We start from the raw sequence: 27,718 nt of genomic DNA on the forward strand, positions 1-27,718 counted from the left end.
GCCACACATATGAATCTCTCGTCACTGTTTATCATTGTCACAACCATGTGTATGCATAGTCAGTAAGGATGGCGTCCCTATACAGAAACCACTCATGCACATCATTTTGACAAAACAGGTGTTCACTTAGTCATTGGTTGTTTAAAATGTTGTCCATTCATGGGTCATTTTTGCTTGGCGGAGAGCGCTTTTGTGTGTGACTTTTGATTCAGTAACCAAGTTGCTGGGAATGTCAATTTTATCTTTGTTATAAAGATAATCACTTGCATTTGGTCATGTGATTAGTAAGGGGGTATTGCAGCATACCTGTGTACAAAAATTGTTTATTTCTGTGGAGTGAATTTTTATGTGTGGCCTTTGACAGAAGTGGCAAGTTTCTTGCTGTCCAGTTTATTACTATTTGCAATATCATGACTGCCTATTTAGGGCGAATTCAAGCTGGTTTTTTTTTTTCACACACTAACAAAACACACTGGAGGTTTGGTTTTATTACATGTTTTGAATACTCTGTACGGTCTCACTGCTTCATAAAAAGTTATCAAGTGTAATAAACTCCTTTGTTCATTATGGTAATTTAAGCATGTATTATTAATGTGCATTTCTGCATAAAAATAGATAAGACTTGACCTGTTACCACCAATATTCTGATTACTATTTCTATATTTGCTACCTCAATCACCATTATCAATGCCATCATTGATTTTATCATTATTGACTCTCTGATCACCACTATCACCATTATCATTTCTGTGATTGCTACCTCAATCACCATTATCAATGCCATCATTGATTTTATCATTATTGACACTCTGATCACCACTTCTCACCACCATTGTTACCACCATTACCAGTATCCTGATCAGTATTTTCACTCCGGTCTCCTTATCACCAGCATCATTGTCTATATGATCATTGCTTTCAGTACATTAAATATTTATTCATTCATTCATTTTGATTTCATTGTTAAAAAGAAGATTGTGACCAAAGAAAAGGTCCCAGGACTAAAAATATTTGGTTTACAGAGATAATTAATATTGCCAGACATTACATTCATATAAACAGTAGAAAAAAACAATAACAGTGACTTACATTATAGATAAATTTGGATAATTAAAATGGAAATAAGATAAGAGGAACAAGAACATATGAACACCTAAAACCCACAACTACTGAGAATTAATTATTCTGATGATAGAGGGGACAGGAGATTGTTGAGTATTGATTTGGGGTATGGTAAGGGGGTTGGAGTTCCTGAGATTTGGTTTAGTGAGAGAGTGTCTTGAGTTGGGAAGCATGTGGCGATGTTTTTCAGAGGTGAGCAAGTTTTTGGCAAATTGAGTGGTGAGGTCAACACGTCCGTCTGAAAGCGATTGGATGTTCAAGAGATTGAGAGCATCGTTATATGGCAAGATATTTGAGTAAAGGATTATGCGAAGGGCACGCTTCTGAATTCTTTCGATAGTCTGATCTTGGTTTAAAGTGAGACCTGAAGACCACACCACTGCACCATATTCAAGTGTGGGGCGAATGTAACTCTTCTAGATTAAGATGAGGTCGTCAATTTTAACACCACTTTTCTTAAGTTTGCTAAGAATGTAAAGTCTATGTGAGGCATTTGTAATGAGTTGCAGAACCTGCTGGTACCAGAAATGTCATCACCACTTCTGTTTTTACCTGTGGCATTATCATCTTGTCACCATCACCAGCACTCGGATCATGCTGCAAATCAATTAGTGTTACCTCCATCGAGTGGTTTTTCACGTGTGTGTATTTTTGCTATGCCCCGCAGTCTCTGGTCTTGTCCAACTCGGCCCGGCGTTCGGCCACCACCGGCGAGATCATCAACTTGATGTCTGTAGATGCACAACGCTGCATGGACCTCTGCACCTTCATCAACACCCTCTGGGCCTCGCCGCTGCAGGTGATTATAGCCCTCTACCTCCTCTGGCAGGTCCTGGGCCCAGTGGTCATGGCCGGATTCGCCGTCACCCTCCTGCTCATACCCGTCAATGCGATCATCGCCGTCAATATCCGCAAATTGCAGGTACATGCCTCGACTTTAATATCCACCTCTGTAACTCACTTGGCCTGTTTGCCAGCAGCATTCACGACTGGTCCACTACACAGGAAACCGTTTGCGCATTCCCTGCAAACTTTCAGAAGGCATCCATCTCCACGCACAGTGACATTGTCTTGATTCAACCATTTTCAGTGTTCCTGATCCCTATAGAACATCCCAGGGGATTTTGAAAGATCTTGGAAGGTTAGTAGGGTGAGCGCCAGCAACGTGGGCCATGTTTGATCAGCCACCATTTGTCAATTTTCCCTTTGTAAGCTACACACAAAATGTGCCTTTGGTACCAGACAATGTTAACCACTGGTTGATCAATGATTACGATCCAACTTGGCTTAAATGTCAAGTTTTAGCAAGTTTTACAATGAGCTGAGAGCAATCAAATCAAGTCAGTTTATAGCCGCACTTGATTGGGTACACCTCATTGATGTGCAGTGATGTTCCGGAATGACCTGTGACTTGCTTCGTTTTGGGTGTTTGCTGTTGGAATACCGAACTGGCTTATATTGTCAAGCTCTCAGCCCTCGTCCTTGCAGTCTAATTCCCTTCTCCCTCCCTGTCCCAAATACCCCAAATAATCCTGTTCAGGCCACTGACCAGCATTAATCTTTTGTCTTGCACACCAGGCCCTGCAGATGGAAGCCAAGGACTCGCGCATCAAGCTGATGAGCGAGATCCTCAACGGTATCAAAGTGCTGAAGCTGTACGCCTGGGAGAACTCCTTCCGCGACAAGGTGATGGAAATCCGTAAGAGGGAGCTGAAGGTTGTGCTCAAGGCATCCATCCTGGGAGCCCTGATGACCTTCATCTGGACCAGCGCACCGTTCTTTGTGAGTCTTTCTGCTTTCGGCTCGGGTGGGATTGGAACTGGTAACCCAATAAATGACAAGTCAATGGCAAGCCAAATCACAATTCAGTTTTAGAGTGTAACGGGACATTGGCAAAGGATGAAAACGAATGATCTTGTGATGTTTTTTGGAATAGCTTTTTGTTGGAAACGGGATGACATGTGAATAAACCAAATCTAAGGAAAAAAAAGAAATTTACCCGTTTTTAACAGAACAGTGTTTGGAGTGTTCAAGTAGTCGTAGTTAAGAATCTGTACCATCGGGCAGCCCCTTTCAACCCTCCTTTTGCTATAGAGTACCAAAGTGTGACGCCATTTAGATCCAGTAAATGCCGCACAAAGTATGTAGTATGTCACTAGTCACTAGTTAGATTCAGTACGAACAGAGTCAGGTGACTGGTGCACAAAGCTGGCTTATCAATCATCGGCTGTCAAGGCACGGCCATGTCAAGTTTCATGAATAGTCACAGCTTGTCAATATGTCGGCAGGGGGATCAAATCTGTTAACAACAATCTCTTGATTGAGTTTGACTGTTAGGACAACTTTTTCCTGCATAACCACTTACAAAGAAGGGTAAATAATTGGTGGCATTTTGCTGTCCCCCGCCGTATTTGTGTGTCATGGAATCTTTACAACCTCAACTTACTTCCCCGCTTAACCCAGTAGGGGTTGTTTTTAAACATGTCACTAGATGAAATTATTCAAGAATATGCGATTTCATCATTTCCCAGTTGAACACGGTTTCATATCATCACTCACCAGTTTGTAGAAAAAATAAAGTTTGGGTAAAACCCCGGAAAATTATGACTTCAACGGCAGCATCCAAAGTGTTTGCCTTCGCATTGATTTGCTGTAGTCTGAGAGAAGCGAAGCTGCACCTTTAAGTTGGTTACAAACACGATTAAGCGGACGAGGCTCGCCAGTGAAACCTGTCTTGCGTCCCCTTTGCAAAGTTTCCATTGATTGGAAGAATCGTGTTTTTTCTTTCAAGGCAAATCCAGCCAACCACATTTTGACTCTGATACTTCTTGTTTTCTATTCTGTTAAAATGCAGGTCTTGCTCACCACTTTTGCCATTTACGTCAGCGTGAACGAGAGCAACATCTTGGATGCCGAGAAGGTTTTCGTCTCAGTGGCTCTCTTCAACGTCCTGCGTTTGCCCCTGGCAATGCTTCCAGGCACCATCTCCCAAGTCATTCAGGTGTGAACCTTAACCCTCCTCGATCATTCAGCATCCTTCAGGGTTTTTTTAGAATTTGATGGATTCAAGACAGTTGAACACAGTCGTTGTTACTGTTCACGGTGCTCGGTGTCTCTTGAGGGATAGATAAAGAATGTTATTGGTTTCCTACATAATGATGGATGTTGGAGGATCCAGGAGTTTCCAAGCAGAGATATCTGGGGGGTTTGGGTCAGGCATTTTCAATGAGTTAGGTTCTAAGGTTTGTTTCAGGTAACCATTTGTAACGAGACAGTTTATGTCAGCATTTGTCTTGAAAACTGTAGTATGTACTCTGTGGTGTACTGAATACACAGCGAATAAGTGGATTTTGGGTTTGTATAATGTCAAATTTATTTAACTGCTAAGGTATCTTCTATATTGTTCACGCATTGAGGCTTAACCTCCTTTGGAAGGTGGAACACTTTGAGTTGGCTTCAGTGCTGATGAAGGTGATCTCGTGGCCTTGGTAGCTATGCAGTGTAAAATAACGTCATGGGAAGGAATTGCCACAAAGTGGCCTGCTTAAGGACACAATTCCCTAATCTCGTGATATTTGGATGCACTTTATTGTTATATTGCTGTGTTGTTTTGATTTTCAAGGCCAGTGTGTCAGTGAAGCGAATTCAGAACTTCCTCAAGAGTGATGAGCTTGACCTCTCCAATGTGTCGCCCAATACCTGGGAAATTGGTGAGCAAAAGACTTCAATAAATTGAATCTCCTCATAATTTGTGTCAAGTCTCTTAATGACTACAAAAGTAGCAAGGGTTTTTTCAGGTTGATTTCTTCTAACCGATCCCTTGATGTTTTCCCAAAGTGACAGCTTTAGAGAGTACGAAGCACGCTGTTCAGGCGGCTATAGTGCTAGTATAGAGTACTGAAGTGTGACGTCAATTTGAACCAGGACCGTAGTGCAAACGAATGGTGTACGCGCACGTGTTGGTCAATGCGCTGGTTCCCGCCTCATGCCTTTTACTCCCACACTTGTGAACATGACATACTCAACGGCAGTGGAGGAGAAATTTTCCTCATGACAACGTCCTAACTTTTTGGTGAATCAAGTTTCAGTACACTATCTGAAGCTTTGTTATAAATCTCCACAGACATCAGTTTTAGAAGTTAGGCCACTCTGCAGCCATTTGTGTCTTCCTAACAGAAATTAAGATGTACCTAAAGTGTGACCAGAGTTTGCTGAGCTTGTTTTCGTCTTGACCCTTGTTCTATGCAGTCTGGTTGATTTCCTCACCCGGTAACCTTGTTTTATTAATACCCAGGTCAAACTATTATGGTGAAGGACGCTGAATTCTCGTGGTCGAAAGACGAGAGCCCAGTCCTGCAGAAGTAAGTTATGTCTTTAAGCTTGGGGATGTTGGGATCTTGTGACGTTGACCAAAATCTAGCTCTGTACGGCGATGTAGCACCATTCCTTACAAACTCGGAGTCACGAAACCCTGTCTTTACCAACCCTCCAGGGGATTCAACGTACACCAAAAGGCGTTTCAATAATAATTATTGAGGCGTGTCTGCTATCATGCCCTCCATTTGTGACTTTGTATTGGCCAAGACTGTCCTGTGCGTACACTACATGTAGATCTTTCACTCTATCCTTGAGCAGATGCATCCTCCTCAAAAGAGTTGAAAAGAGCTGTGGTGTTGGGGAGTCTTCATGTGGTTGGTAGCGACGCGACCGCAACGCATGCATGCCATAGTCGTTTGTGAAGCAGCAAAGTTTAGTTCCCACCAAATGAGCCTCTGTTGTTTAGAAAATTGCGCCCTCTCTCGGTCTTGCTGTGGGCCAATAGAGACATAAGCATACAAAACAATAGCATCTGAGACACTGTTGGAGCATGTTTTTTCTGTGGCAGGTACAAAAACATCACTGTTCTGCAGTTCCAACTCTGGGCACATTGGTAAATTGCATTTAAGTGAGGAGAATTGAACTGTTTTAAGTACTTTTTTGAAATTGCTCGTTGGATCTTTGACCACATTTTCTGGAAATTTTTGGCATAGCCTTAAATATGAGGTCCGATCAGTCCACTTAAGAAAGTGCCTCGTACGGTTCAGTCACATTGGTTGGGATCTGCAGTGCCGAGCTCATCACTGTATTGGAGTTCTAGTGCCATCGCAGGTGGGGACTTGTGCACAGAAATGCCCATGAGACTGTTGAAGTTGGCCCGGCGGGGGCATTAATGAATACTGTGATGCATGTTTCAGCATCACCATGCAAGTCAAGGATGAGGACCTTGTTGCTATCGTTGGCCAAGTGGGAGCAGGCAAGTCTTCGCTTCTGTCAGCTCTACTGGGAGAGATGGAGAAACAGCGTGGAACAGTGGCAGTGCAGGTACAGCGACGGTTCTCTCTGCGGAGCATATGAGTAGTCAAAGAGAACACAGATCTGTGCCATACCTCATGCATATTCATAAATAAGAATTGAATTCTTACTGGTCCATTTTCATTTGTCAGTTGCTGTTTTTTGCTGTTTAATTGGCACAAATACAGGGATCCACGCTCAGGTGTGTAGTTAACTGTTGTCTGGCAGTCTGCTATGCTTGTGCTGTATAACACTCTTCAAAACAATCTGTGAATTATCACACAGGGCTAGTGCTCATGCGCAAATATTGCCCTGGTTATTTTGATAAAAAAAAAATGGTAATATGCGCAAATATTTATTGACGTATACCTGTGCTGAGTGGTGTCTTATGAATGAGGTGTGGTAAAACAAGCATAACATGGCTTATTTTAGCTGGACTGTTGATACCAACTCCCTTCGGGATTAGATGTTGACAGAATTTGTCAAACTTTGTCAACTACCTCAGAGAGCTAATGTTGACCGTCTACCCTCAAGCGCAAGTGTATTTTTATATGTCATGTGATTTTTCAGAGTAACTGTTATAAAGTTTATTTGTTAGGAAGCTATTTAGCACTTTTAAGAATGAGAGTGCTATACATTATTTCACTTCCTCGTCGTCCTTTGATTACCTCAGCTTTCTGTTGAATACCGAGCTCATGCTATACATGCATATCAATGCGGATACCTTCAAAGATAATGAGCCCTTGCTCCTGGGTGGGGAGAAGTATTCTGGTTTATTAACATCAAATATTTGAATAAAATGGTCCTAGGACCAGAACCATTCAAATTTACAAAAATTACACATTTCATTAAAACACTAAAAATAATAACAAAATCAAGAGAAATTTTGGACAGAAAAATAAACTACAACATTTTAGTCAATGAGGGTATTGTTGAGCACCTGTAATGTTCAGTGTTGTAACGTGAGGTTATAAAATGAGAGGTTGCTCTGAGTTGAGAAACAATTGGTAACAAAGTGTTTTGTCCAGGGGCATATGGACTGCATCCCCAAAGGCTGGTATCGAACTACCCAAAATGCAGAATTTATCCACAGGAACCTTTTGTGTACGTAAGATCACCACCGCCATATCTGTCATGATAAAAACTAATGTTCATACCAGGGCTCAGTGGCCTACGTGCCCCAGCAGGCCTGGATCCAGAACGCCACCCTGAGGGACAACATCACCTTTGGCAAGCCACTGCAGGAGGACAGGTACCAGACAGTGATTGAAGCCTGTGCCTTGGTACCAGACCTGGACATGCTGCCCGGCGGTGATCTGACCGAGATAGGAGAAAAGGTAAACCGTGACCTTCGTTGATATCTCTCTGTTGGTTCAGTCCAGTAAAAGTGGTTATATCTGTCTGTGTTTGAGTGGGTATGAAATTAGCCGGAACATGTGGAGCAACCTAACGAATTAGTTTCAATCTTTCACCTGTTGCAATCGATTGCATGGATAGTTTCACTATTTGACCATTTACTTGTGATGCAATTAATCACCAGGGCATTAATCTTAGCGGTGGTCAGAAGCAACGGGTCAGCCTGGCTCGGGCCGTCTACAGTGACGCCGACATCTATCTCCTAGATGACCCGCTCAGTGCCGTGGACTCCCACGTAGGCAAGCACATCTTCGACAAGGTGATTGGGCCCGAGGGCCTCCTCAGGAGGAAGACGAGGGTCCTGGTCACCCACGGAGTTGGCTTTCTGCCTCGGATGGATCACATTATTGTCTTGGTCGATGGGGAGATCACGGAGGCGGGCTCTTATGCTGAGCTGCTCTCGCGCAACCAGGCCTTCGCCGAATTCCTGCGGAACTATAGTAATGAAGCCTATGACAATGAGAGAAATGATGTCCAAGGTGAATTGAGTTCCAACGATGCATCTGTTATCACTCCCATGATAAATCAAGAAAATCTATAAATGGGAACTGACGTAATAATAATACAAAGAAACATTAATATTATGTAGTGCCTGACCAGTGTCTCCAAATGCTCAACAATTCAAGCAGCAGAGAGACAGTACGTAGAGTCAACATAATTTGAGAACACAACTTAAAGACTGAGTCGATCTGAATAATTGAATAGTTGAATTCTCAGTCTTTCAATTGATACAATATTCAGAAATAGCCTTCTTGGTATTTGCCTTAGCTTTCCTGTTTGTCCACAGAGTCTTTAGAGATCAACCAGTATGAATTCATGTGGGATCCCTTGTGTCTTAGTCTATACAGATCAATGTGAAGTGACCTCTGCAAGACCAAGTCACTTTGCTACAATCTCGTAGACTGTCGTTAGTACTGGCTATTCTCCAAAGTTGTACTAAGTCACTGCACCCGTTAGTTGTTTGCAGTTTGAATATGGCCAAATCAGACAGGTTAACTTTGGCATCCATTTCCTGTGTGTTTCCCCGTAGGTCCATTGTTGTCGGAGCAGATGGCCGTGTTGGGCGAGGAAGGTACCAGCTCCATCGCCATGCTCTCCGAAGCAGACCAGAGCCAAAAGTTTGCTGAGTCTGTCAAGTGAGATGCTTATTATTCTTAGAATCGATAATCATTTTTACACCTCTGTCTTGAATACTGTATTTTCATTGACCCAGAACAATCACGTGACTGGGTGATAAAAATGCATATTACCCTCACCATTGGATATCACCCTGGATAGCATGGACTAGTCCCTGCCCCACAGTCAACTCATAATGCAGGGACCACTAACCAGACTAGGCACTAGTACCTCTTCCACTTTCACACATAATTAGCTGCTGGAATGCTGAAAGTTTTTGTCAAAAGTTCCTTTGAAGTTTTTTTGGTATCTGCTTAGCTTGAAAACACTGGCAGAGTCTCCTTTCAACATGGTTTATTACCTTTTGCAAGCAAGTCTCCCATTGCTTCGGCTGGTACCCATAAGCCAGTTTCACGCTCTGTCAGTGTCACATGACCTTTTCTGTATTCCAGCTTTGTTTCCCTCAGCAGCTTCATCTGAAGCCTAACAGTCAGTTCAGATGTTTACCATTGGGACCAAACGAAAATTCAAAACTTGGCCTCCTATTAGACAGACACTTCTGTTTCACAGCCTAGCCAGCTGCATTGAGGTTAAGGATTTCAACTCCCGGGGACTAATTTTACAAAACTGAAGGCCAAAGGGACAAAGCTCGCTAAACACCTCATGGAAGCTCTTTCTTTAAGCTGTTGTGACTAGACCAAGTTATAAAAACCCCTGATCGGCGAGGGTTCTAAGTGGATCAAGTTGATATTTGATGGTACCTGGCAGCTTAACGTTTCCAATTTTTTAGGAGAGCTTGTTCTTATCTAGCCACAAAACTTTTGATTCAGACGATTCTTTGAAGTGAAATTGAAGCCTTCTGTGTTTCTTGCTCATGCTGAGATAAAAGTACATGTTTTAATGGCTTGTCTCTCTGTTTATTGCTGGGTTTAGAATGGGCTCAATATCAGGAGATTCAGTCATCCATGAACACAGACATCAACCGAAAACAGAAGGCCGACAAAACCTGACGATGGCAGAAGATGGCGACACACTAATAGAAGCTGAGACGTCTGAAACGGGCACTGTAAGTGAAGCAGTTGACACCAATGAACACACATATCTGAAAAAACTCCACGCCCACGCGAAAATGTCATGGTTCTGCTCATTGTTAGCAAGGAGCCTGCATTTGAGATAGCAGAAATTGCAACTTGCTAATGGTTGTCTTGCTTCGTCTATTTCAAGATTTTCAGTAAAATCTGTCCATTCTATGACTTTTTTGAACATTTTCAATCTGCTGCCAGGACGCACTTGAGTGTAACATGATGTCATTGGTCCAAGTTTTGAAGTGTACTACCTGATCAGATGTTAACATTTTTAAAAGCAAATGCTTACGTTTTATTGGCACTTCAGCTTTCAACCGGAACAACGGTCAGGTGATTTTACATACAGGACAAAAAATAGACATACATGTAATCTGTCATTGCCAAAGCAAGTTGCGGAATTCATGATGATGTTTGGATTTTTAAAGATTAAAATTATAAAATTTTAATTGTTCGTAATTTGATTTCTGGTGACATCATGATGCCACTCTTGGAAGACATAGGTCTGTCTCTATGGGTTTTCTACTTAAATCAAACAGTGTTGTAATACGAGTTTGTTTTCACTTGGAAGTCAAGGGTTGAATTAAATGTGTGAAAAGTGTGTTGGCTTGGGGGCACTAAAAGCAAAATAACTAAAAAACAAACAAAACACACACAAAGGCTTTTCTGCTTATGCTTAAATGGAAAAGCCACCAACCCCAACCCAGCCCCAACAAAACTCCAACCCCACCCTGACCCCAACCCAAACCCAATCCAACCCAAACCAAACCCAACTCAACCCCAAAACAAACCCTAACCCAAAACCCAACCCCAAAACAAACCCAACCTCAACTCAAACCCAACTCAAAAACAAACCCAACCTAAATCCAACCCCAACCTCAACTCAACCCTAACCTAAACCCAAATCCAACCTCAACCCCAACCCAAAACCCAACCCCAAAGCAAACCCAACCTCAACCCAAACCCAACCCAAAAACAAACCCAACCTAAGTCCAACCTCAACTCAACCCTACCCAAACCTAACCTAAACCCAAATCCAACCTCTACCCAAACCCAACCTAAACCCAACTCAACCCAACCCAAACCCAACCCCCAACCCTAACCTCAACCCAAAACCAAACCCAACCCGACCCAAAACAAACCCAACCTAAACCCCAACGTCAACCCAACCTAACCCAACCCAAACCCAACCCAACACTAATATCTCTATCTTTTTCACCAATCCAGGTTCAGCTGTCTGTGTTCAGAGCTTACATCAGTGCCCTCGGGAGTGCTGTCTTCTTTGTCGTCGTCCTTTGCTTTGTGCTGTACAACCTTGCCTCGGTGCTGTCCAATATCTGGCTCAGCCGTTGGAGTAACGAGGTGCCAGTCAACGGAACCCAGCCAGCCGAGGTGCGGGACCGATACCTCGGGGTCTATGCCGCCCTGGGCGTCGCTCAAGGTAGAAAAAAGTCTGGAAATATTTGAGGGGCAGAACGCAAATATTCACACATTTTCCCGCTATTGTCAGGTTTGCAGTGTTGATAATGTTTGCTGATGCATGTTTTGAGAGCGAAGAAACACCGTATGGATCATGGGTTCAGTCTGTCTAATCAAGATGCCTTCCAGTTGTATTCTCTTACTCAAGTGTTGGCCAATTTTAGTAACCATGCAGCTGATGTCTCAATAATTAACCAGTTTCCTTGACTGACTGCTCCATCATCCTTCTTTTCTCAGGCATTATGCTTCTCCTGGCTTCCTTTTTCCTGTCCATCGGGGTCCTGCGCGCTGCCCGCTCCCTGTACCAGGGCCTCCTGTCCACCGTGCTGCGCGCCCCCATGGCCTTCTTTGACACCACCCCCATGGGACGGATCCTTAACCGCTTCAGTAAGGACACCCACTCCATCGACGACATCATACCCAACAATCTGGCCGCCTACCTGGCGGCCACCATCCGGATCGTGGCCACCTTGATCGTCATCTCCTGGAGCACGCCGGTGTTTTGCGCCGTGGTGGTCCCCACGACCGTTGTGTACCTCCTGGTCCAGGTAAAATTGGCAGAAAAATTGATAACATTCGTAATTGTGGTCAGTACCAGGGATGAGATTCTTCCGACCATTGGGGGAATTTTGACTTTCTTATTTTGACTTTCTGACTTTAATTTCAAGATCTGCAGGATATTTACTTTACCTCCGACCATGGAAACTTGACGTTTTCAGTTTGGACATTTCTTACTCTTTCCGACATACTTTTCTTCAGAAATATGATTTGATGTTCAAGTATCGGATATAACAAATGTTCGGGAATGATATTTAAAAAATTGTGGTTTCCCCGACAACATGTATTTTACCTTCCTGTGTCCCATCTTTTAACTATATACCGTTGTCTTATATTCCTCCATGGCAGTACGTGTACACTTATCCTGCACGTACAGCATGATTCATGCACTGTAGCTTCACACAGGGGGTGTGGCTGATCCCAAACTTGCCATACACACTGACCCGAAACCAGGCCAGGATTTGGAGATACCGGTACATGTTAAACAATTTTCATTTGCTCTTTGATGGACAGAAAATTTGTAACAATGCGAACGGACCAATGACATTCACCGTATGAAGAGCATTCTTGTGTGTGGTTCAGCGTCATCAGCGTGTACACGATCGAGGTTGGCAACGTTACCAACACATTATCATGTCAAGTCACAAGGACATGAAAGACATTAATCATCGGCAAGGAGAGGGACAGATAAAGGAGATTGACAAAGGCATTGAAAACTCATGGTGGTGGGAATGGGTGGAAACAGAATCTGGAGGAATTTTTCTCTCCGAATACATTTGGCATGTTCGGAAATTTAAGAAGCTGGGCAAAGCACTTGTGAAAGTAGTAACGTTTAACATCAAATAATGACGAAAAGGGAGATGGAACACAAAGTCATACTCATGCCGATAACATTTTGTGTATCACATCTAGGCCTATTCAGTCCTTTTTTATTAAGTCGCTCTTGTGCTTTTCATTTCTTTGTCAAAATTCACGTTTCTCCATTTGCCCAGAGATAACATTTAAACAGTCCATAAATGATATGTACCACAGTATTATATAAATTTTCCGTGCCTTGTGCTGCGATTGGACGTCATCACGTCTTTCATCTGAGGTTTGCATTTCACACCTGCTGGCATCCCACAACTCGGACAAATTTCAGACTTTTTTTATTTTCTCAGAGTCTCATCCCTGCTGTACGTTTTCTCTGCAGAGATTCTACATCGCCACATCTCGGCAGCTGAAGCGGCTGGAGTCCGTGACCAGATCGCCCATCTATTCCCACTTCTCGGAGACGATTGCCGGCACCAGTTCCATCCGGGCCTACCGCCGGTCAGAGAGCTTCATCCTCCAGAATGAACTCCTTGTGGACAGTAACCAGCTGACGTACTATCCCAACATAGCATCCAACAGGTCAGGCAGAAAGGACAGAATTTTAACCATTATTTGCCCACCCATGAAATATAATAACCAGACTTGTAGCTAGACAAATCCGGCAGCAAAAGTTAGAAGCCATTACCGCAGGGCCATCCTGTTTGCTGCAGGTGTGATGCACACATTACATTCCTCTCCAACCAGAAGGGTGTCACGACTTGACAAAGTCTGTCTTTAACCACTTCCTGCTGGGGGCTCCGGGATCGGAGATGTATGGTTTATATGTGTGGCCGGGGTCTCCGAACTCAGACAAAGGAAACAGGGCCCTGTAACAAAAGACCAGGCTGCTGGGCATTACCGGCATTTTTCACTCTCAAAAGTGGTGATAATCCACCCTTGTTTTGAAACCCTATACCAGGGTTTGGGGCATTGAGAGCGAGCAGATTACCACCGGGGACAAAAGCGCTCCACCACCGCAGCGATGAGCCACACAGCACCGCTGCCTGCTAATCTGGCCCCTATTGAAAAGAGGTCAGCAGTGCACTGAGCCAGGTTCGTGAACAAAAGACAGTTGTATAACACCGCACAATCTGGGCTCTGTTTACAAGGCTGCTGGCCTGGCTGAAATACTTGGGCGTCAATGAAGGTCACCTATCAACTTAGAGTAGTGCCTGAAGATTACTTCGTGCGGCTATAAACGACCGTTAAATGAAATGATGAATTTTTGAAGGATTTTGAAGACAGAAAAAATAATAGTCATGCCGGCCCAGCATCATCAACATTGAAAAATATCCCGGCACGAAGTGGTTAACCCTCGACATGCTCAAGATTTAAAGACAGGCATGTGAGTGCAATGGCCCTGCAGGAATGGCGTCTCCCCAGATTCGTTTATACTGTAGTAAGCAACAATTCTTGAAATGTGCTAAGCAGAACCAAGAAATGTTGTCCGGACCTCCAAAATGGGGTTCCTTTTGAAGATATTTCTCCAGTGTTGTGTTCTCCCATCTCAACCTGTGCACAGATGGATGTCACTACGGCTTGAACTCCTGGGCAACATACTGGTCTTCTTTGCTGCACTCTTTGCCGTGATTGGTCGAGACTACATCAGTTCAGGGATTGTGGGTCTATCTGTGTCCTACGCATTGCTGGTAAATCAGTTTATTCTCCATACATTTTCAAGCCTGTGCATTTAAATTTTTGTATGTCTTTAAGTTTCTAGTTAAGTCTGAAGAACTTCTTTGTTTTATCCTAAGCCTCCTAAATTCATGAAAATTGAATGCCTAGCTTTGCTTTATTTGGATGTATTCAGCACAGATGCCCAGTGCTGCTACACAGGATCAGGGCTTTGTTCTCTAAATCCGATTGAGTGAAACTAGGGACCAGGCGATTAGAGTGAAAGTCACTCTCATTTTAGATTGATCTAATCTGAAAAAAATAATCACTTCAGTTGACGCTCGAGTGAACACTTGATCTTTTTGATTGAAGAAATTTCACTCTAAAAATGTCTGCTCCCCAGTTTGCGACTGCGGGAGTGCATTTCCACTTGAAAAGATTGAGTTTTCACTCTCTGGAATTTAGAGAGTAGTGTTGTGATTTAATTGCAAAGAGTGTGCACATTTGCTTAATAAGGAAATTTTTTGGCAAATGCTGGGAGTAAGGTTGGCACAGTGGTACTTTCCTCGCTTTTCACCTGTGTCATCCGGGTTTGAATTCCAACAAAATACCTACAGATTGGGTTTTCGGCCACTACCCGATCGCCAGGGTTTTCCGTGAATCTCATTTCTTTTGTCAAAATTGTTTTTTCTCATCTTTTCTCTAGGCTGCTTCTGGTTTCTGAGCCGCGGTTGCTGTGCTCTTTTGAGGAAACCTTGGTTTCATTTAAGGACAACCGAAATTCATAAGATTGAAAAATATCCGGCACTCTAAGAGAGGTTGAGAAGTAGGTGCTATAGTTAATTCCACGGTCGCATCTTTGATCTGTTGTTGTAGATAACCGGAGCATTGACGTGGCTCGTGCACGTCACATGTGACCTGGAAACTAACATTGTTGCTGTAGAACGCGTGAAAGAGTATACAGAAGTCAAAACGGAGGTAAGGAGAAATAAGGGAATCTCTGGATTTAGGAAGTACAGGAAATCTGAGGAGTGATGTCACATCAGTCTATTCTAAAAGAAAATCAGTGCAGTTGATGGCAGTAAGGTTTAGAGGACTACCTGTCTCATAATTCAGTTGAAAAGCTTTTGACTTGGTTTTTGACAGGATGACATTCGATTGGCAGAGTCACTGGCTGTTGAGTCATTGTGACTTGATGTTGATGCTAGAATTTGGGCCATACTAGGCTATGTGAATCTTCAAACAGAAGATTTACAGAAACTTCACAAAATGTTGTCAGATGTTTGTTCTTACCCGCTTGTCTCCATTTATTAACCCTAACAGTCCCAAATCCTCCAATTTCAATACGATTTTACATACACCCTTGGGGGTTAGGGTTAATGTCTCTTGGGCCATCCCTGTATTGCTTTTGACGGGTTTGATCATCAAGGTGGTCAAGAGGTGAGGAAAGGGAAGGGATATTCTTTGAAATGTTTTGCTTGCACAGTTAAGTTAGCAAAGTATCGGTAAAGTATCTTGCCCAAGGACACATGCTTAGCAACAACACATGCGTTGCAACGTTACTGACTTTAATACTGAAACTTACTATATAGGGAGCAAACTACACAGGGAAACTGACCAGGTGCTTACATATAATTAAAAAAATGAACAAAGAAATTGACTCCAGTAGGATTTGAACTTGCGGCCTCTGGAATATCGTACCGTATATCGTAATTATATGGAAGCAACCTGGTCAGTTTCCCAATACAATTTGTTTCATGATTTGTGTTCAAAATGCCGCATCCTTCCTAAGTGATCCTTATTCACCACTTCCCTGGTTGCCAAATGGGCATGATCCCGGGATATATGGTGTTTCAGGTTACATGGCCTCTGACTAGCACCCATGAGCAGAGATAATTGACAAATGGGAAGAGCCACCGACGTAGGGCTGGTTAGCTCACTTGTTAGAGCACCAGTCCAGTATTCTGAATTTCAGAATATTCCCTCAGGATTTCAAGTTTGAGACACAAGACCACAGTGCCCCCCCCCTTTTTCTGGTTTTGTTACCTCAAGAATTGTTTTCTGTTGATTTTTGGTTACTTTTCTGAAGTCCAAGTAAACTTTGTTCCTATGTCATTCATGGACCACCCCTTTTCTTGATGGTTTCACAGCTGTTAAACCACATTCCATAATGTTCCTGGATATTGGGAAGACCATGGGATTGGTTGAGATATTTAGTCAGTGTGGGATACTGTCACCATGTGATAAACAGATCAATGAATTTAATTGGGATTTTTTCAAAATACATTTCATCGGCTTTAGGGTCTCAGTAGTTTTTGTCACTTAGGGGAAAAAAAGTCCCCCAGAAGTTCCTGTGTTATTTTTTGTTTAATCAGGCTGCAGCTATTGTGGCAAACAACAGACCAGACCAAAACTGGCCAGGCAGGGGACGCGTGGAGGTGGGGAACTACAGTGTACGCTATCGAGAGGGACTGGATCTAGTCCTCAGGGACATCTCGTGCATTTTCAAGGCCAAAGAAAAGGTTGGTTGGGTCCGAAGAGTGACCAGATTTTGGCTTGAGGCCTTCTCTGGACCTTCCTGTCATGCGGCTTTCCTAAAAAAAAAAATGCTTATAAGCCGACTTTTATGGGTTAACTTAACTGCGACTTTCCTGTAGAATTACAAAATTAAATCCAGTGGGTACACACGTGTCCCTGTCAACTTTCCGCAATTGTGATGTAAAACCTAGCAGGCTGAAAAGGGTCACAGAAGATAGCAGGGGCGCAAAAAAAGTCCATTGGGAACAGTTCCCGTACAATGTAGATTGACCGCGACCACCCTAACCCGACGAACCGGAGCACTGCCACACAGAGATCAATAGCGGGTACATGAAAATGGTTGTATGGTTCCCAGTCTTTGCGTACAGTGAAGCGTGACTGGATAAAACGTTTCACACATCGTGTACGTGTATATCTTATTCCTGGCAGATTTGGCCGAATTTGTCTGATTTTGTCATTTTCTTGTCAGATTTTGCCAATTTCGTCATGATTTGTACAGCGCAGGCAATGTGATCAGCTGGTCTTAGTAGGCCTAACACAGCAAATAAACATTCCGTTACAGTTAAAAAAAAGTTCGCATGGGAATGTGCGGTAGATTGACAGGGAGGAATGCCTTTTGCAAACTCACAGCAAATATAGTTGATCTGTTGTCAGTGTCGCGCTTGTGTTTGCCTGTACCTGAAGTGTGTACAGGTTTTTCATTTTAAAAGAAAAATAATGACATGGTGTGTGTTTGTCTTGATAGATTGTACACATTCCGTTGAAACTGGAATACACACCTAGAATTTCCAGAGAGAGTTGTCAGGTTTTCTTTTGGACCTTTTCCCTTCAGATTGGCATTGTGGGTAGGACTGGGGCGGGGAAATCCTCACTGACTCTCTCCTTGTTCCGTATCCTGGAGGCTGCCGCTGGCTCCATCAAGATCGATGATTTGGATATCTCCACCATTGGCCTGCAGGATCTCCGATCACGCATCACCATCATACCCCAGGTGAAGCTCCGCGTCGATGAACTGGCTTGAACCACAAATTGCCTACCTTGCCTTTGTGCTCTGACTGTATTCGTATTGTCTCCTTCCCCAACCCTAAAAGAGCCTGGGGGAGGAGGGGGAATCTGCCCCCTCCCCTCGCCATTTTTTCTGATATCGCCGCAGTACATTTCTTTCAGGAGTTGAGCCTTTAACAGTTTTCAGAGTAACTCTTGCTGTCGTTTTGACACGATTTTTGGCAAAAAGTTGAATACACTGTTCTGGCCCAGCGCACGTTTTCCCGAGACGGGTCAGCCAAAAATGTATGCTTTTTCCACTGCAGTGCTCAATGCACATGGACTGGCACGCATATAGCCATGAACTTCAAATGACTGTAACAAAACCATATGTTTGAGTTGAGTTCAAACTGCACATTTGTTGTGAAGAGTGTCTGTACATGCATGCCCAAGTTTTAAAAAAAATCAAGCATTGCACGGCCAAGTTCTTAGCGGGTGGAATCCCGGCTCTTTTAAGGCAGTAAGTTTTTCACTTTTTGGGGGCTGACAAGTGCATGTCATCTCTCCTCTAGGACCCAGTCTTGTTTGCTGGCAGCCTGCGCATGAACCTCGACCCCTTTGATCAATATTCAGATGAGGCATTGTGGGACGCCTTGCAACACTCTCACCTGTATGCCTTTGTGTCAGGACTCCCAGAGAAGCTGGAGTACGAATGCACCGAGGGAGGGGATAACCTGAGGTGAGCTGATTGAAGTCTCCGTTTTAAGGGGGCAAAAAGGATTCTTGCTCCTGCATTCTGACGCCAGGCTTGACCTCATACATGTTTATTGCTGTCTGTTGTTCTGTCGTCATGCACCTCCAAGAAATTAACGATCATTAATTGAAGGGAATGGGAAGGAAGAAGTAGAGGGTTTGGTCACTCATTGGGAGGAAAACAAAAGAACAGTCACGGTAAAACAAATGATGAAGAAGCAGGAAAGTAATCAGGAAAGTGTGAACTTTCTGATCATTGTTGGATGACGATGAAGTAAGCTCTGTAAATAATGAAGACTAGAGTAGGTACGGTGACAACACAAAAAAGTGCGACTAATTTTGTTTTGAGTAACTGACAAGAAAAAAGCTGAGTGAAGTTTTAAATCAAAGACAGTGGGCTATGACTTCACAACCCCTGTCTCGCCAGGACCGTTTTGGAAGTCAACTGTCATTGTGTTAATTGCTTGTGTTGGTTTTTATGCGCTTGTGCAGTCTGGGTCAGAGACAGTTGATCTGTCTGGCCCGCGCCCTCCTCCGCAAGACCAAGATCTTGGTCCTGGATGAGGCCACGGCCGCCGTGGATCTGGAAACAGACGATCTGATCCAAGCTACGATACGCACCGAGTTTGCCGACTGCACGGTCATCACCATAGCACACAGGCTGAACACCATCATGGACAGCACCAGGTAGGCTGGTGAAACTGGGTTGGTGATTGTTGGTAGGGTAGGCCTTATAAAAGCCCATGAGCAAGACCAGTTGCGTTGTGAATCTGAAGGTTTTATGTAGCAATTTTTACTGAACGTAAATTTGTGTTACAAGACTAGTCCTTTTGCAGTGAGACGTATTGAAGCCCCTTCACAAGACTCGTCACAAATAATAGTGTAAACAAAGGAATGCTTTTGTCGCAGTTCATTTGACTTTCGTCTTGTTTGACCTCAGTGAGCCACACCCTTCAAAACACTCCGAATGTTACACGTGGAGTCAGTGGCCTGTGATTATTATTTAGAGCAAGGGTTCGACTGTAGATAACATACTCACTGTCCTGCAGGGTACTGGTGCTGGACGGTGGCGAGATAGCCGAGTTTGACGAACCTACCCAGCTCCTGAAGGCAGAAGGTGTCTTCTACGGCATGGCCAAGGATGCGGGATTAGTGTGAGTGGAGAATCAACACGGTGATTTTAATGAGGCTTTGTTAACTTCTCAAAGCCTAGAGCATGTTGGCAGAAGGGCTAGGTATCTATAATATGCAAGTGTGCCTTCTGAAAAAATCAGGTGAGCAAGTGTTGTTATTATGACATTCATTTTCTGTCTCTACAGTGCCTTGACATGTTTTTATAAAACAAAATCGGTAGTCTTTAAAAGCAAGCACTTGCAAAATACCAGTCGTCTGGACAATCACTCAAGTAACTTCCGTAAATTAAACCCTTTTAACCAATTCCCTTCTGCTGGACTGAGGGCAAACTATTTTAAAGTATTTCCTTTTCCCTGAATAGACTGTAAAATTGGGGATGTACAAGTCTTGCTGGCGAGGAATTTTTTAACCTCAAGTAAATGTGATGTGAACTGATCAGGGTTATGTCACACGGCAGTATTTTTGTGTGAAGTATCTTCATATATATTCCACCTGTGATCTCGCATCAGCATACCAACCATGACGGTGTGGTGATCAAATTCATTCCAAGATTGATTTGCTGGCCTACCTGCCGTGTGTTTGCACTCTATACCCTGTCTTTGGTGAATGCAGAAAAATGATGACATGATGTCTGTCCATTTTGAGATGGAAAGGTTCACAATCCTGTGAACATATACTTTTTATATTACACAAACAAACCTTACTTAAATGGGAAAGGTCACAAAAAGGTCAGTGCCTTGAGTATTCAAGGTATTTCTGTTTGTGGATTCTTTTGTGCTTTTAAAGGTGTACAAACTACATTGAAGTTGACATGAATTTTTGATTGTTTTAATTACAGACGTAGAGTTGTTTTTCCGTTTTCATTTTAACCAAGAAAAGTTTTAAAAGTTACTTGTAGAATGACTAACAATTTTTGCCACTGTTTCATGTACTCATTTTTGTAAGATTAACACCTACTCAAAACCTATTGCCATAGAGAAAAAGTTTTGCACAGTAACTCAAAGTATTTTTGTTTAGTTTTCAATTTACTTAAACTCGGCTTCATGAACTGAAATAACTGGATATGAAGACGGTTTTCAACGGTGAATTTTGGACCTTATGTCCTTGTCTAGACATCTGTGAATGAAGGTGGAATTGGTGCTCATGAGTAATGCACATGTAAAATTGACAAGTCTTCCAAACATTTACATTTGTGTGACAGTAAAAAGTATAATTAGCTGCAGGATAATGTCTACAAGATGTTGACTGTGAAATTGATGAGGTGATCTCTTTGATACAAACACTTCATGGTGCTCTGTACTGTGTTTTGTCAACTGCTGTTACCTTTATTTTTTATAATTATCCAACAGGGATGCCAGCGTCAGGCCACAACCTATCTCAAGCTTTTTTCCCTTGAAATACTGGACTAATTTCAGGCTCTAGACAAGAACGTGGCTGGCATCCCTGACCCGATTCTTGAATTTTACAGATTTCAAATACACGCTACAGCTTATTTAATGCAATGTCCATTTCAAGGTCATTCGTTAATTTCATTGAGAGTTTTCTTCTTTATTTGGGCGCAGGTGAGGTTGTTACTTCGACACTACTTTTGTACCTCAGTGCTGGCATGATCGGTTTCCCTCTTTGTTGTTTTAGAAACTTATTAAAAATATTTTGTGTATAACAAGGGATGTAGCCTAGAATGTGGCAGCTAGAAATATGAATAGAATTTTCCTTAAGGTTTTTTTCATCTTTTTACTACGTAATGTTCCGTTTTTGCACAAAGGTTTAATTACTGTACAATGTTTTGTATCAAAAGTATTTTGCACCTGTTAGAGCCATAAATATGTGTAAATCACTGCAGTGCAATAACACATATTTTTACTCCTGGGCTGAATTAAAAGGAACTTTCTACTTTTACATGGCCTTCAAATCTGCTTTTTTGAGTTAACCACCTCACGCCAGACCATCTTGAGATGTGGAGGACACTTACACGTGCGACATCTAGACACGTCCTGACGCTCGATGATTCCCACCGAGTTTTTACACAACGAGGCTCCAAAATACATGTACATAGTCCATGGGTCATGTTGTGTTGCCCTCAAGGGCACTGTAGCAAATACATGTACCGCTCCTGACAGTCTCCAGGTCTGGGAGATTTGAAAAAGGGATGGCACAGTTAAGAAATGTCCAACAAATCTTGGACAAATGACCATCACGGGCCAGCATATGTCAAGTTCAACTTTGCTAAGGACTGTTTCGTGGTACATGTATCGTGTCATTTTACATCAATATAATACCGTACGAGTACAATGTGGAAAACTACCCTTGGTGAAAGGTGAATATGGCCATTAGTTCCCTGAGGGAATTGAAAGTTACGTAACAATGAAATTAACCATAAAAATTTCACAACCGTCACTAGAAAAGTGCACCAAGTGCTCAACACTCCTCCGGTGATCTCTTTCCACCTGGACTGCCCTATTTATTCGCCATACATTCTGACAGTGGAGGTTGTGCATGAAGGCGTCCTCGGAGGGCGAGAGTTTTTTATCACTGGGATAGGTTCGAGTGAACCTTTTGTGCATTCGTTGTAACTAAATCAAAATAACCAAACCAGCATCTGAGGCACCATGGAGGCGCCAGCAATGCATAACGTCTATTTCAAAGAGTCGTACATGTCCGCATATTTGTTGTCAAAAATAGAATAACCTCAGATGTTTGCTGGAGGCTCCTCTTCACAAAATTTGGAAAACCATTACATAAATCTAACAAGCAAAGTTGTCGATACCACACATTTTCAGACTACATGTTCAGTTTTTACGTGGCTTAACTTTCCCCTGGGATTACAATATTGAGCAGATGAGACACCAGTAAAACCCAAACTTGAAGAAAGCCTCTTTTCTAGCTTGGACGCTTTCCGGTATTAGAGCCACCGTTACTAGCACCAGTTTGAATGACAGACTTGGCACCAGCACCACTGACGGTGTTGGCACAACATCTGTACGAAGTGATTGCTGTCAACACTGGTGAACAGAACCTGGAGGTATGTTTCCACCGTGGTTGTACTCATTTTGGCCATGCCTGGTGGTTGTCAAGACAGTATGGTGGGGTCAAATACAGAAGTTCAAAATTTGGTCAGGTTACCGGGCTCTCGTGCTCGCCATCATTCCAAAAATTTGCTTAATCTCCACTGTTGCGTACACCATCCTTCGTGTTCCATAAATGTAGGCCTAAAGCACCAGTGTTCCCTGGGCCTTATTCTCTGCCCGGGGTACCAACATCGATTTTATAGGTCTGGTAAGCATATTGCATTTCATGTTGATCTGATCAGTGACTATGGTTTAAAACTTTCCCAAGAATCAAAATTGAAAGATCAAACCTTTAAAAACTGTATGCTGTTTGTCATAATGACATTTTTGTAACCCCTAAAATTAATTGTAGGCCCTCAGCACAGCTCCTGCTGTGTCTGTTAAATAACCCAGGCCTGCTAGGCCCTCAGCAAAGCTCCTGCTGTGTCTGTTAAATAACCCAGGCCTGCTAGGCCCTCAGCAAAGCTCCTGCTGTGTCTGTTAAATAACCCAGGCCTGCTTTTGTGACGTGGAGCGTTGGACACATTACCCTTTAACTAGTTGACTTTTCACTCAGCTATGAGCAGTCCATGGAACGTTCCATCTGGCCTTCTTTATGACAGTAGTTCCTCAACTCTGCACAGGTAAAACAGAAATAAACTAAGATGCCTGTGGTGAGGTAATCTCCAACTAATTCATCAAATCTAACTGACCCAACAATTTCAACAATTACGCATTTCACTTTCTGCAATTTTGGGAAAACAACAGATTTGAAACGCGTCACCTTTATAAAGTAAAGTGAATGTTTGAAACCTGCATACGTGGAGGTATCAGTACGATACACCAAGTCACAACCGCAATAACATTTCAGTTTTCAACTCCAAGATATGTTCAAATGAGGAGCACAGAGAAACTTCTTGATAACAATAGCTATTAGAAAACTTCTGACTTCAACCTTCAGTGCGCTTGGAAAAGACTCGGTACTCACTGCTGATGATTGACAAGTAAGACTGTGTTGCTGGGGAGTCTGGCACCTCTTCGAAGAAAGATGTTCCCTCATCACAGGATTTACCTAGGGAACCAAACAGACTTGACTGTAAACCATATCTGTACTGCTCTCGAAGAGGATTAAGGTCCTTCTGTTATTTCAAGTCTAAAGTGATAAGTGATTACACAAGACCTGAGTAATTGGATGGAAAAGCATTAAAATAAACTTATAATTTTTGTACAAGTTTTGCTGGTAGATTACGTTCCTCAATCGCTCCTTCAAATTAATGCGTTCCAAACTTTTAAAGTCACGTCATGTCACAGGGACCTGAGAATAGGTGTACTGAATCATCAACTACAAGTTAATTCAGGTTCAGGCCAGCAAAATACATATATTTAATCAAAAATCCAGCAGTTTTTGTGCACAAACCAATGTAATATTGTCAAGTATTCTTCCCCAAATGACTTAGTTTTGTTTATTAATATAGAAATACTCATTAGCATAAAACCAAAAGGTACCAAAGTGCCGTTTACAATAGTGACACAAAAACTGTGCATGACTTGAATTGAGACAAAGTGGTTTATTGTGAACATTTGTATTTAAAAATTACAATGCTGTGATCCTAACATCAGAGGGAATCATCCATTTTTACAAGCAGTGCCCCTTTTAAACCCAATGATTTTTATGTTAGCTAAGCTAATTTACCTATTCTTGGATCCAGTGGAACTTTGCCCAAGAATGGTATCTTGAGATCGTCTGCCATCTTCTCAGCTCCACCAGTTGTTGGAGGGAAAATTTGTGATTCATTCTAAAAAAAAAAAGGCAAATGTTGAACATACATTTACGTTGTACAGCCATTAGCAACATTAAACACTCCCAAATCCTCCCATTTCTATACAATTTTACATACACCCTAGGGGGTTAGGGTTAATACTGCCGTGTAGTAGAGGTGACTTTCATCTGAAAGAGTAGGTTTCCTTAAGTTCACAGTTAGCTAGGAAGTATTCCAACAGATTACAGATTTTTTTTACAGATTGGTTCTTGGTTGTTGAATAAAGTAGTTTTTTTTTGTCTGTTGACATATTTTTTCTGAGATCAAACACTTTTCTGTCCTGTCTCATTTTTTGTTAGAAAGACCTCGCGATTTGTCCGTAGTCGATCCCTAGTTGGCTAGTATTTTGTAGGAGCGATTTCCCCCCAGAGTTCTCTTTTTCATTAGAGTACCATTTTCCCAGGTTATAACAGCAATTCAGCATTTGTGCAAAGGTTTACGTATTTCATATGCTACTGCTCTAATATTGCATTGCACACAGGGTTTTGACTTCCACTAGAAAGTCGGCAGTATTATTAGTGGTTTTCCTGCTTTATTGAAGAAGGCAGAAGGCAGAGTGCCATTTACAATCCTAGACACTGTACCCACAAACTTTAATACTCAACACCAACAATGCCTCTTGTGCACGGTACAAGCACAGCCACTGTCTGAATGGGTGTTGCTTTCGAAAAACTGTATGAAAGGTCATGGCTGACGCCACATAACGGTCTGGGTTTGAAACTCGATTCTGGAGAAGACACCAGAAGTCTTCGGTTATTTTTTTTTGGGGGGGAAGGGTAAAATGCAAAATGCCCTTGTGTTCATTCTTGGCACAAAAAGCCACCTCGAATGACACTGGGGCCACAGTTGAAATCAGCTCGACTTCTGTGCATTCTAGCAGAAGTATGTCACTGCTCTCTTCTGAGAATGAAACGTCTTGGTATGCCGTTTCAGATTCAGAAAAAGAAGACAGAAAAAGAAGACAAAAAAGGACAGTCATAAAAAATGAACAATTTTTTTTTCTTTCAAAGTCTGGAAAATGTGAAAACTTGCGGTGCATTTCCTTTTTCCTGATTTGTACAGAGACTTGCATGTAAGATGGGAGTGAGAAAAAAAGTTGCCATGTCATTGAACAGTTTCATTCATGCATGCTAAGAGGGGACCCAGCTTGTGCTTGAACACGTACACGTATTTTTTTCCCCGGAATTTCCGGAATGAGAAACACACCCACTTTCCCATGGAACATGTGGAATAATAAAAAATAAAAAAATATATTAAAAAAATTCATACTGCTGCCACGCTACAGTGAAAGACAAGAGCAGGGAACAGACGAGAAGACGTGATCAAATGTGCAAGTATGTGTACTTTCTCTGTATACAGCTAAACTCTTGGGGAAAACTAGCTGTGTGTTTGGCTTTCAAGAGGCAAGTGTCTATAAGGTGAGTTATCCTGGTGAAATGATCTTTTCGGTTTTTGTTCGCTCACTATTGGTAACACTGTTATCCCCGTGTGACTTCCGATTTTGCTGATTTTGACTTTGAGACAAACAGGAAATCATTGAGGGCATATCTAAAGGAATTTTTTTTGTCTAAAAATGTGAAAATGTTGTAATTGAAGCCAAAGATTCTTGTAAACTCAGTACTGTAATGAAAAACAGGAACTTACTGTCATTTTCACTGGTACCCTGTGTGATCAAGCATGCCTATGGCAGATTGTAATTTGTAAATTACTACGGTGAAGTTGACGCTAAGGATGACAATCTTTTTGTTTTTACTTCCACGTCTGAACATTTGTCACCGCTGTGCAAACACAACTAGAACAGGTCCTTGGGAATTGTTCAAACAGCACCCTTGGATTATAAGATAATGAAACAACCAAACAAAGACTTGGGATCCCAAGGTTTCTGTGCTATCAGCCATTTGCTGTGTTAGCATATATTGACTGCATACACACGTACATCTACTGGAACAAGGATGGAGCAAAATATAAATATACCAATAAATTTGACTTCGTTGAGGCCATGCAAAATAAAACTATTTACTCTGGCTCTTTGCCAACATCACCCTATTCCTCCCCTCTTCACAAGAGAGACCACCCCCCCTCTAACTTTTATTCATTCGCAGCTGAGTACAAACAACCATGGATGTCAAACCAGGCCACTGCTGGCATTGTGAGAAACCGCTACCAGAGCATGCTGTGAGATGTGATCGCTGCCCAAAGGCCGTGTACTGCAGCGATCCGTGCAAGAAAAGAGAGTGTCAGGCACGGTGCCGTGGAATGTCAGGTGTTTGGGCCCAAAAGTTGCAGTCATTGCAAGAGAACAGGAGATTTGGAACAGGTCAGTTTAATCACGAACCCACACCTCAAATGTGAAACATGAACATATACACTAGCAATCAGAGCCAACATGCAATACACCATAAAAAAAATTCTAAAGTTAATCTTTTCCTAAACCTCGGCATGTACTGTACCTATTCCACATCTCATGATGCCCATGGCGGCACACTGTGCATACTGACACTACCTTCACATCATCGAAGGGCAGCTGAACGACAGATATGCTATTTCTGTCAGGTGCCCGTGCTTGGTGCCATTCTCTCATACACTGATGCCAAGTTTATGCCATCCGGCTGTATAAACTGCAGCTAAAGATGAATCCAGAGGGACCATGTTCAAACTATCACTGGTCATCTCCAGTGGCCCCACCAGTGGTAGTTAGCACTGTGATACTAATTGTACAGAGCCACTGTTCTGTGACAGTCACTACAAATACCAACAAGATGCTTTCTGCCATTAAAGGGGGCCATTGATGAGAATGTCCTGTCAACAATCACTGCATTCATTTATTCCGATGCCAGACCAGTATATTTCATACCACCTTGAACTGTCGTGA

The 27,718-nt window shown here is 42.5% G+C and overlaps 2 protein-coding genes across 3 annotated transcripts in view; one reads left to right on the forward strand and one right to left on the reverse strand.

Annotated features, from left to right (window-relative positions):
• Positions 1-21,878, forward strand: part of LOC110980387 (multidrug resistance-associated protein 1-like) — a 34,666-nt gene extending 12,788 nt beyond the window's left edge. Inside the window, exons 10-29 of the mRNA XM_087139476.1 lie at positions 1,790-2,044; positions 2,701-2,904; positions 3,977-4,123; positions 4,745-4,832; positions 5,417-5,483; positions 6,357-6,483; positions 7,614-7,790; positions 7,994-8,348; positions 8,900-9,005; positions 9,919-10,051; positions 11,295-11,508; positions 11,784-12,094; positions 13,297-13,496; positions 14,479-14,605; positions 15,447-15,548; positions 16,946-17,092; positions 17,941-18,099; positions 18,665-18,831; positions 19,338-19,532; positions 19,895-21,878. Of these exons, the coding sequence (XP_086995602.1) occupies positions 1,790-2,044; positions 2,701-2,904; positions 3,977-4,123; positions 4,745-4,832; positions 5,417-5,483; positions 6,357-6,483; positions 7,614-7,790; positions 7,994-8,348; positions 8,900-9,005; positions 9,919-10,051; positions 11,295-11,508; positions 11,784-12,094; positions 13,297-13,496; positions 14,479-14,605; positions 15,447-15,548; positions 16,946-17,092; positions 17,941-18,099; positions 18,665-18,831; positions 19,338-19,532; positions 19,895-20,003 (3,390 nt within the window). The 3' untranslated portion in view covers positions 20,004-21,878. The remainder of the gene's footprint in view (positions 1-1,789; positions 2,045-2,700; positions 2,905-3,976; positions 4,124-4,744; positions 4,833-5,416; positions 5,484-6,356; positions 6,484-7,613; positions 7,791-7,993; positions 8,349-8,899; positions 9,006-9,918; positions 10,052-11,294; positions 11,509-11,783; positions 12,095-13,296; positions 13,497-14,478; positions 14,606-15,446; positions 15,549-16,945; positions 17,093-17,940; positions 18,100-18,664; positions 18,832-19,337; positions 19,533-19,894) is intronic.
• The window catches only part of nubp1 (nucleotide binding protein 1), a 37,636-nt gene continuing 31,197 nt past the window's right edge, over positions 21,280-27,718 (reverse strand). The window contains exons 8-11 of one of the 2 annotated variants that reach the window (XM_022237022.2): positions 24,720-24,822; positions 24,015-24,098; positions 23,577-23,662; positions 21,280-22,108 (exon numbers count right to left, since the gene is read on the reverse strand). In XM_022237022.2, the coding sequence (XP_022092714.2) occupies positions 23,604-23,662; positions 24,015-24,098; positions 24,720-24,822 (246 nt within the window). In that variant the 3' untranslated portion in view covers positions 21,280-22,108; positions 23,577-23,603. Of the gene's footprint in view, positions 23,663-24,014; positions 24,099-24,719; positions 24,823-27,718 lie in introns of both variants that reach the window. The other variant, XM_022237021.2, reaches the window with a different exon arrangement.

Source organism: Acanthaster planci, linkage group LG07 (assembly GCF_054643075.1).
Source record: "Acanthaster planci isolate LZ-2023a linkage group LG07, COTS_SCS, whole genome shotgun sequence".
Lineage (NCBI taxonomy): Eukaryota > Metazoa > Echinodermata > Asteroidea > Valvatida > Acanthasteridae > Acanthaster > Acanthaster planci.